Here is an 11,108-nt window from a genome sequence, read left to right on the forward strand (position 1 = left end):
GTGGAATATATATTTTGATTTTGCAGTGTCATCCGGCCGTAACGAAGCGTAAGGATTCCAAGTTTCATAATTGGCATGCATCGTGGTTGTCTAAGAACGGCACAGATATTCAACATCGATTGTGCCAAGACTGGTTAATGGGACGATATGAGAACTTGATTCCCCACAGGACACGAGTGATAACGGACAACGATCAGACACGTTCCCCCTATCGGCAATACAATCGTTTCCGAGTAGAACGTTTGCAATCTGATCTATTGACAGAGACGTGCGTCTAATCCGATTCGTTGGAATTTCTTGCCGTCATTTAAAATGTCCCAATATCGCTACGCTCGCTACAATTACTCTTGTATCAGCGAAAGTTTTTCCTTGCCAGTTCAGACTCGGTTGAGACTCGAAGCAGAACTTGTTGAAATATGAGTTTAGTTTAGAACACAAAGTAATGAATATTGTTTTTATTACTTGGTCTTTGATATTCGAGAACGATTTCAACCGAGTCAAATTCGATTCCAAGAACATGGAAGAAAATAAAATGGTTAATGGCCGTCCACATGTGTTATATACCATATCGTATTATATATTTTCGCACAGAATTTTATTCTTGGCTGTATAGAGGTACGCGGGCTGTACTAGTACACACAACGATGTATAATAGCGTATAATAATTACGAGTGATTTCATATTCCACTAAATTTACCGTACTGTCAATTCATTTTTGTCAACATGTCTCACTGTTCTTATCGCGTTCTACATTCTCATTAAATTGTAACATTCAATCGATATGTCGCGTTTATTTTACAATATCAATAATGTATTACGCGACCGAAATTTAATACATTTTGCATCTGTATATTTGAATATGGCTCGCATCTTGCGGTGTTACTTTCGATATCTTAGCGAGTATTTATATGTACATATACTTTAGATACAGATACTCGTTTCATTCGAGACCTAATCAAGAATGTCAACTGTGTGACAAATTATTTACAAGAGAATAAAAAATAATTTTAGTTGACATTTCCGACCTTGTGTCTTTGATGAGATACGTATACACGTTTGCATCTATATCTATATAAATATTTGTAATTAGATATACACACACACACGCACACACATATGTGCATACATATATACATGTATAAAGAAGGAAAACTTAAGAATTTGCACTCTATCTGCCTTCCAGGCTCTATAACGTGGAACGATTAAAGATGTAAAAACGGTAATGTTCCTGGACGGTAGAGCCGAGCGTGTTGGAATTTAATGCGGCATGGAAAATTAACAAAAGTTATATTGATCCACATCCGCGCGCACACACGCACGAACGCATGCATACACAAACACACACATACACCATGTACAATCGTATGACATGTCTGATTGTTATGTCTATTTTGTAGCGTATAATATCAATGTAAAAAAGCGCGATTTCTCAATAGCATATATTGTATATTTTACAGTGTATTCTTAAATCTTGTGTAAGATCTGCAAATAGCTGTGAGATGTAACAATCGTCAATGAAATGGTGCGTTACTGTAAAAAGGTAAACATTAATGAGCTTGTGTGCTCGTAATCGCCACATAGTTTTTTTCTTCCTAAACTAAAACAAGATTCGAGAAAAGTTCATATTTAGAAACGGAATGATCACGCCCGTTGTACGATAAATCTTGCGATAAACGATTAATAATGATAATTAATAACGAATGCAATATCTGTCTCGTTTGTTTGTCATGTTTTTGTCAACTCTCAGAACACTGCACGGTAACTACTATATGTTATGCTGTCGACAGAAAGCTTGGAGGATAAGATAGCCAAAAACGAATATAAGATAAATATTTAATTATAACATAATATAATGTATAGTCGTAATATGTATTATACATACCGTAATTTTGGTAATCTGATACTGTGGTTGTATATTTATTGAAGCATTTCCTCATAAGCAAGTCAATAGAGAGAAAAAAAAAAGAGAGAGATGGGTGGGCAAATAAGGGGAAAGGAGGAAATAAAGACAGAAAATGTTTGAAAAGGGAGAAACAGGAAAGTGGATAAAATAAATGGTGAAATGTTGAGTTGAAATTAACAAATTGACAATTTATTCGAAGATGATTTATATTATTTATAATATGATGGTCTTGATCAATTTCAATAATTTTATTTACTTTAAATTAAAATGTACACATTAGAATCCCATGGATGCCATAGCGCACCCACTTATTCCGTATTCCGAGTAAATTGTCAACTAAAACTATTTTAAACCAAACGTATCGCCGTTTATTTTTTCTTTCTACATTATTTCTCTATCCGGTCAATTTTTCAACACCAAATGAAAGAGAGAAAGAGAGGGGAGAGAGCGAGAATGAGACGAAAAGTACAATGGTCTTCCCGATGTCTGGTCACTCTGACTATATATTACTGTATTTTATGAAAAAAATGCTAATTTTTTTAAGTATGTGTATGAAAAATAAATGTACAGGCAATTTTACTACTCGAAATAATAATTTAATGTTGATATATTTTGCACACAAATTATTACTATACAAATTATTAATAAACTATATAAATAAATATTGAAAAGCTATTGTCTTCTTCAATCGACAACTTTTTTCCGTAGCTCCAAGTTGTATGCATGTGCGTGTGCGTGTGTGTAACTTTGGCTCGCTCTTCCTTTATTCTATGTATTATACAATATCTATATAACTTGGCTCGTTCTTCCTATTCTATGCTTATAATAACACTTTTCAAAGTACATCGGTTCGAGTAGGTATATGGGGAACCGATTTACCTTTGCAAGAACACGCATTATAATATCGAAGACAGTAAGAACATATAACACAAAATGAAAAGTCATAAGAAACTCGCAAGTGTGTTTTATTGTATTATTAAAAGTGATAAAATTAGACGATATAATTATACAACAATATATTGTTGGTTTATATCAATATTTAATAGATAACTTACGTTTCATTTTTTGTATGTTACATAATAAGTGAAAAATACTGCGTACAAATACAACAAACTGAAATACTTAGACTATTTCTTATGTTAGACGTATGCGTCTTCTTGGGACGTTTCACGTTGGTACTTGTGTTAAAGTTCCAGTCGGATTAAAAATGTGGTATATTTCAGCTGCGTGTCGAGATCGAGACCTAAACGTACCGTCATACCGATACTAGGAGAAATTTGCTTCGCGACATTCTTTGATTTCGCATTGAACTTGAAAAATGCGTATGTCGATATAATACAGAGAATTTAAGAGAATTACTTCCGAATCCGGATCAACTATAGAAATTAAGGTCAACATCATTTTACGCGTAAAATTCTCGCTGCGCGCATATCCAGTTGGGATTTAATTCGCTTTCATTTTCGTTCCTATACTGTGCTCGATTGAAGGATTACGATGCGATGCTTACATTCGGCACGATCTGCTTTGTTCGCGGTTTTGTAGCTCGACGACCTTTTGCTTTGCGATCAAAGCAAAAGGTCACGGATAAAGTAACTTGTAATCATAATTGCATTTATATCGACACTCGTACGATTTTCAAGCAGCGGATAAAAGCGACCGTATATAATAATTTCTCTTTATTCCGCGCCGCGCGCGTTATAAATAACCCATTATTATTATTATTATTATGATTATTATTATTATTATTATCGTTATCGTTATCATCATCATCATCATCATCAACATCATCATCACCATCATCATCATCATTATTACATGAAAATGAAAGACAGGAATTATTTTTTGGATACTTCGTTAAGTACAAAGAAAGGTAAGAAAGTATAAGGAAAAGTGCTCTCGCCGGTATTGTCAAAGGTCCGTATTTATCCGTATTATTTAATGTCCATTATTGCCCAATGCATTAAAAAGAAATGTATTAAATTGATCTTACACATTTGATTTTATGGTTTATTTTAAATCGAGTAAACGAGGATTACTGATTACATCGAAAATCATACATGTTGACTGACGATCGAGACGAGTAGCCACATATAAATAATGTTTCGCGCTAGATGTAATAATATTTTAAGCCACTTTACAAGGCGTGTTACGTGTTACGAGCCAACCAAAGGCAGACAAGAAATTTCAAAGGTGCAAAGTAGTTGACGCGGTGTGCTCACATTGATGCTTACACGCGTAAGCAAATCGGTCCTTGAGGACAAATTGGATTCGATGGATGAGCATCAAGATTAAGAAGTACATCGCAAAGTAGTGCAAATAAAGATAGAAAAGGTAAAATTGAGGATGAAAAGTATATATGACTTGATGGAGATACGCGATTAATTTTTTTTTTTTTTTTAAATTTTTTCGCGATTTGATCCAACCCCGACAAAGACGAAATGTCTATGCTCGTCACGCGATCCTCGTTGTAGCGAAGCCGGCGAAGCGGGATGTGGATGGAGATGGTCAAGGAGGAAAATCACCTTCGAGACGTACGGTATATAATAAGGATGTGTCAGCGAAGGGTCGAAGAGCTAGCTCTGGTCCATGACGCCAAGGATCGCGAAGACGGACGACGATGAGGCGGTAATCGAGTTGACGTGACACAAGTAAGTAGGTTCCGATGACGAGAGACGATACCGCCGACTTCGTCTCAGATGCTGTCGTCGGAAGACATCGGGATGTCATCCGCCGTCGTATTTTGACGGCAGCGGTACACGTATGCGCTCGCGGACAGATCGTCCCGCTCGCGCACGCACTTGTAGCTCTCATCCAGGCATTCGCAACTGCGCAAATCAAACGAAGAGATAAATACGTACAATAGGTAATTAGGAACGAACATGTGCAATATGTATCGAAAATCTCAACCTGATCGCGTTTTTCGCGACCTTCCTACATGATATTTTTCATACACCCCGATCGCCAGAGGACTGTCCTGCTCTAGCTGCTCTAACATCTAGCTGCATGTTATATGTATATATATCTCTCAACATCTTCTTACGTTGAAAAAATTTTCATTTGAAAATCTCTCGCTCTCTCTTTAGTTTTACGTAGGACGTATAAAATAAATTCGCAATTAACGATGATTCTTTTCCAATTTAGCCATCTTATTGTCAGCTATGCTCTATCGCAGAATGATAGAGCCTTCGACACTAATTAATGGTAATATAGTAGTAGTTGTAGTTGACTCACGTGTTTTTCATGTAATATATGATGTCACGCGTGTATGAATCGTAGACCGCCCATCCACAAGGCGTGTTGTGATTACTGCAATATCGTTTCGCCGCGTCTTCCTCGTCGCTCTCTTGCGAAGATGGTGGCATCTTTACGTTCCTAGAGTCTCGTAGCAAGACCCCCTGTAGTAGCTTCTGCAATTAAATAAACCCAAACTTTTGTCTCTCATTCACATTATATACATAATTTCAAACTTTTAAAAGTTTTCTTTATCACGCGCGCTGCCGGGAATAGCGATAGCAACAACGGTAGGAGGGATACTGGGAAGAAAGAAAAAAAAGGGAGAGGGAGAGAGCGTTGATTTAACTTAATTAAAGGCTGACGCACTAGATCGAAATATACCGCGCTTATCTCTTATGTGAATAAATCATACAAACAAATAAATCATTCAAAAGTTGCTATAGCATCTCAACTAACTATAATCTCCGTCTCTCTCGTAGTTATCTCCGATATCACGTCCGTCTTGTATACTTACATATTTATTATTTATACGAAACACGTACGATATCGTATCGTGTGTTTCCTATCGCGACTGTATAGCTTAACAATTTATTCAACACTTTACCTAATTGACGATTCGATTATCGTGGGCCCCCTTTGCTTGAGGTCCCTCGCAATCGAATACACCATCGTTACTTTTACTCGAAGCACAATTGTGCAATCGTATAAATTATAGGTCGTATAGATCTGTTCTCAGAATTATTGAGAACTTTCTTTTTCTTTCACTCCTACGAAACTGACTAGAAATCTGGGAGAAAAAGTTATGCACTGATACAACGTCGCTACTTTAATGCTCTTCCAACAATTTTTAACAATAGGGTTCGAATTTATCTCAAAGGTATTTTTCTCGTATCTTCTCTTTCAGAGTAAACGTCTCAAAGTCTTGTTACTTCGTAAGTCCTTACTTACGCACGCGCGCAATCACCGCCGCATATGAAAAAAAGCTTACAAAGTGAAAAATAATCTTTCATTTTTTTTTTACTCATTGTCAGTAGCATTCTTAGCTCAAGCGTTATCAGTCGCTATTAGCATATGCTATAGGCGTATGCTATAGTGTGTGCGCGCATACATTTGTAATTGTAGTCTACATAAATTTATACATTAACAAGGTAATTAATTAATTTCAAGAGCACGTGCAATTATGGTAAAATATAAAAAACCTCGACCTCGACTTCTCGACGACTTTGATAAATTTTGGATTAAAATCGTCTAATCAGAAGAAGGGAGGGAAAGATGTATAGTAGTGCACGCGCGCGCGTTGCCATTTCATCTTTTCAGTAACGTTGACCGCTCAAGACGGTATCGGTAAGTGAGCGAATGCGCAAACGCCATTCCTTGAATGAAGGATGGAGAGTCTCGCCAATACTGCGATCTACAAATCCGCGGACTCGATAGCCTCTCGTGTCAAGCGCGATACTGCTTCGCGTGATACTGCCCCGCGCTTCGTCGCGCATCGCCTTCTCCGAAAATCTTCCGTCATTACTTCGTTACTTCGATCCGGCCTAAGAAATACAACGTCGGGCAGATTTTTATACAGAGATGTATTGTTATGTCCGTTATGAGATGTGTACAAATTATTGATCGCGTTACGTGTCTCGAAACGAAAATTTATAAAATGTTCGATCGTACATACATCGATACACTTTGCATTTCCTCGAAAGGAGAAAGAGCGTCGTGCCGCATCGTGTCGCGTTGCGTCAATCACGCAACTGCGAATGACATAGCGATTGTAATTTGACGAGCGACCAACGCCGATCAACACCGAGTTCTTTTACGTGAAAGCGAGTTTTTTTTACTACGCGCTCTATATAGTCTCCTACAACTAAATTTCTAGACTTTGCATCTTTCCAGAGATTCTATCTGACGACGGCACTCACTCGCAGTTGCTGTGGGATTTACGATTTACAATTCAGACTCTAGACAGTCTAGACTCTAGAGCGATCTCTAGAAGAGCCTATGCGATTCGATTCAATTAAGGACTCGCCCTTTATTGAATAGCGAGCGACGAGCAGTTCTCGCATGGCGAAAAAAAAACGACCACTCTCGAGTCTTGAATCTTGAGGCCGCGACTCGATAGACGCGATTTATGAATGAAACTACTCGAGCCGCCAGCACATAAGCGTGCCCCGACCCGAGGGTAAGACCCGCCTCGATAAACGACAGGACATTCTCATACATATATATATATACATAACATATTTATTAACATGTCGCGTCGCGTCGCACGCCTACTAATTGTAAGGATTGGCACTCTACTCTCTTTATCATGCATATATAACTATATGACACACGTTACTATAGAAGAAATCGATTCCACGCGATTGAAGATTGATTTTTTAAGTGAAGCGCGGGGTAGCTCGGGAGTCGAGAGATTAAGACCACCGCGTCGCCATCCAATCGATCTCGTAACGCATTGAAATTCTCGTCACTTAATTTCGATTAAAGACAGCTAAATTACTCTACTCGATACAGTTCCGTCTGTCCCGTAAAAAACGCGCGAACCGTGACCATGAGACGACTTCCGTTTCGACTTTCGACGGCTGCACGCGGACCATCTCTGTGCTCAAAAGCTTTCTTCCCCCCCCCCTCTCTCTCTCTCCTCTCCTCTTCAATTTCAACTCTCTTTCTTCGACATTTTTGGACAATAAACTGAATTCACCATTCACCAGGCTTTTCATTGGTCCTTTTCCTGTTGTTACGTGTTTAGCCTTACATTTTCGACTAATGCACTCGTGGTCGAAATCTTACCTCGGAACGGACCGCTGCCGTATTGACGACAGCCGGGTAGCACAATGTAACGGCGAGGGTGATGATGACGATTATTCTCACATTGTGGTAGCTGGCTTTCGCGCGCGGACTCGACATTTCCTTTTGTACGTAGACACGAGACTCAGTGGGATGATCCAAAACTTGCTTCCCGAGCTTGTAACGCCTGCGGGATTGTATACGTAATTTTTTTTTCGTGGACGCGTTTGCCTTTGTCGTGGCGCGTCGCGACGAGTCGTCAATCTCCTCGATCCTTGATCCTCGATCTTCGATCCTCGATTCTCGTTCCTCGTTTCTTATTCCTCGTGCACGTTGCCTCGGCGTTGCGATTGCACGTTAGCAAATATTGCAGCGTTAGCGTGCACGTGCAGAGACACTACGAGTGGCGTGGGGTGGTGTGGGGCGACGTGGGCCGGCGCGAAACGGACTGTTTTCTTCGAGAGACACTGACAAAGTTCGCGGGAACGTTAACGTGACGGACGCCGCGACGTGAGGGAGCGACTCGAAAATCGTCGAATGTGAAACAAAAGGTCGGGGGATGCTCCTTTTCCACTCGAGATCTACCGGGGCGAGAATCGTCGACACGCGTGCACGCTCTCTTTCAGTGACCGAGTTACACGCGTACGTGGACCGTCCTCGGGACCTTACACATAGACTGTCTTCTCGTATGAGAATGAAAACGCTTTCGAGTCACTCGAGTTTATATAGGCTGGGCTAGCCGAGGCAGGAGGGGAGAAAGATTTAGGCAGAGAAACAAGGAGTGAGAGGAAGAGAGTGAAAAACGAAGAGAGAAGGCACGAGAGACCGAGACTACGACGAGAGGAAAGAAGAGGGGGAGACCACGCTTTGCAAGACGTTACGATAATAATAATAATAATAATAATAGTAGTAGTAGTAGTAGTAGTAGTAGTGGTAGTAGTAGTAGTAGTAGTAGTAGTAGTAGTAGTAGTAGTAGTAGTGGTAGTAGTAGTAATAGCAGTAGTAGTAGTAAATAATTAATAGTAACTACGAATGCGTGTAACAAGACACACGACAAGACTGCGCGATCTTTCGCTTTAGTTGATTCAATCCTCGCGATTAACGAGATCGATAGATCTCGTGGGTGCACGCGCGTGGAGCACGTGCCTCAGTGGCGAGGAGTTTCCTCTCGGCGCGCACGTGTCGACGATTCTCATTAGCCTGTTTACTGCATTCGTTTTCTACATTTCTCCATTCGAGACGGAGGATAAACTTGTCTTTATCTTTGCTTCGCGTATACTCGCGTTATATACTCATCCATTTCCCACATCGTGAATCATTCCATTTTCCAATAGCACGTTTTCAACCTGTTCGATCCTTTTGCCGCTTCGTCGAGTTGCTTTCGTCACCGCATTTTATCTGAAATCGTATTATCTAAAAATCTACAACGGATATGAAGAATACGAAACAATACAACTCTCCTTTATTAAACGTCGCGCTCGTTGGCTTCCATGTTAAAAATATTTAAAAATTGTTTCACTCGTGCGCCCGAGTTAGTTTTGATAGCGATAGACTATCATTGTAGTTCTTCACGTAGCGAAAGCATGCGCGTGTCATTCCTTTCATCCTTAATTTTTTACTTTTAACAAAAGGAAAATTCACACATCTCGTTGTGTAGTAACACATTCCACGCAAGCGAATAAATATTTCACCAATAAATCCATCAGCTAGAGAGAGTGAACGAGAAGAGTGGGAGGGAGGGAGAGGGAGATGGGGAGAGAGAGAGAGAGAGAGAGGGAGAGAGAGGTTAAAACATCTGCGTCGTCGAAGAAGCAGAGTCACGTCTTTTTCTAAAATGCGCGCCTTCTTTCGTTACGTCTGATGTAATATCACTTAGGAAACTGTCAGACAGCACGTATAACAAAACTTATAGACGAAAAATGTGAAAAGATCTGGAACAAACGATACATCGATACATTTTTTTAACGAGTTTTTTTAACGCAAATACGTATGTACATGTTCAGATATATACGTGTGTTTCGATGCTTAGATTTATAGCTTAAACGAAATTCAAGTAGCGAAGCGAGCTACTCTGTTTACGTGTATAAACAGTTTAAAGTTTTATGTTGGTGCGCACGAGCGAATAGCGATAAACTTGTGTAAAAATAGCTTGATGTAAAATAGAAGTGTAAAACGATTCGATCGTCCTTGTTGGAAAGTATCTCGATGATAGGAACATATTTTTTAGCGTGGCGATAAAAATTTCAGTTAAAATTTATCATGAGACGAGCGTCACATATCTTTATATATTATCTCTCATTTTTCATTAAAATCGCTTACATATCGGATGAAAATTACCCTTGAGAGGTCTCATGAAAATCTCACTTGAAGAGTCAGTCTCTCGAAATATGGGATTCTCTTATCATTTGATTACGTTGCCGCGATGGCTTACTCTTGTATAAATGAAATTTTCAAGTTTCATCTCTTTCCAGCAAGCCTTTTCGAAAGTCTCGAACGTTCCCACTTTGACATTGAAACAATCGTTCTCGTTATTCTGCCGTTATTGAGATATTTTTCAGTAGTAACGAACTCAAGCCTAGCTTGGTAAAGCACAAACAAATTTCATCATTGTTGACAATTTTCCCTATTCTTTTAATTTAACCAATCAACGTAGAGTATTCGTCATAGGTCGTGCTCTCGGACGTGCCATTTGAGCCGGGAATCGGGATCTAGATCTAGATTGAGATCGAGATCGAAATCGAGGAGCTCGAGGCGTTGGGCCGCGATCGCTACGATCCTCGGTCCTCGGTCCAGGCATCGATGCAGCGCTGTATTGGGCGCGATTGCCATTATTTGCCGTTTGCCTGAGAAAGGCCTGGAAAGGCCCCATATGCTTGTCCACGGAACGTTTTAGTCCCTCTCGGTTAGATTGATAACTTTACACGTGCACTCATTGTTAGACGTGAGTCGAAGAATGTAGAGGATAGAGGCTCGACGGAGGCCTGTCGATCTCTCGGCCAATGGCAACACGGCTCGTCGCTTACGTCAGAATCACCTCATAGCCGATGCAACGCTACGTGACTAACGTGACGCGACACATCTACCGGCATCGTGGATCCGCCACGGCACGCTACATGTAAATTTTCATCGATCATGTAGTAAATAATTTAGTAAATCATCCAATTTCGTCTACGCAAGCGACCGTACG

The 11,108-nt window shown here is 39.9% G+C and overlaps 1 protein-coding gene across 1 annotated transcript; it reads right to left on the reverse strand.

The window, feature by feature from the left end:
• Positions 1 to 3,806: 3,806 nt before the first annotated feature.
• On the reverse strand, positions 3,807 to 8,627 carry LOC112456079. The gene is made up of 3 exons (XM_025018381.1): positions 7,925 to 8,627; positions 5,135 to 5,310; positions 3,807 to 4,728 (listed from the first exon to the last, which is right to left on the reverse strand). The coding sequence occupies exons 1-3, from the start codon at positions 8,039 to 8,041 to the stop codon at positions 4,596 to 4,598; spliced, it is 426 nt and encodes a 141-aa protein (XP_024874149.1). The 5' UTR covers positions 8,042 to 8,627; the 3' UTR covers positions 3,807 to 4,595.
• Between the last annotated feature and the right edge of the window lie 2,481 nt (positions 8,628 to 11,108).

The sequence above is a fragment of the Temnothorax curvispinosus genome, unplaced genomic scaffold, assembly GCF_003070985.1.
Source record: "Temnothorax curvispinosus isolate PA1 unplaced genomic scaffold, ASM307098v1 QBEX01006644.1, whole genome shotgun sequence".
Taxonomy (NCBI): domain Eukaryota; kingdom Metazoa; phylum Arthropoda; class Insecta; order Hymenoptera; family Formicidae; genus Temnothorax; species Temnothorax curvispinosus.

Coding starts and splice junctions, on each gene's coding strand:
- LOC112456079 (XM_025018381.1), bottom strand. CDS start 8,041: ATGTCGAGTCCGCGCGCGAAAGCCAGCTACCACAATGTGAGAATAATC. Junction 5,311..7,924: donor CGGCAGCGGTCCGTTCCGAG/GTAAGATTTCGA, acceptor ATTTAATTGCAG/AAGCTACTACAGGGGGTCTT. Junction 4,729..5,134: donor ATATATTACATGAAAAACAC/GTGAGTCAACTA, acceptor TGATTTGCGCAG/TTGCGAATGCCTGGATGAGA.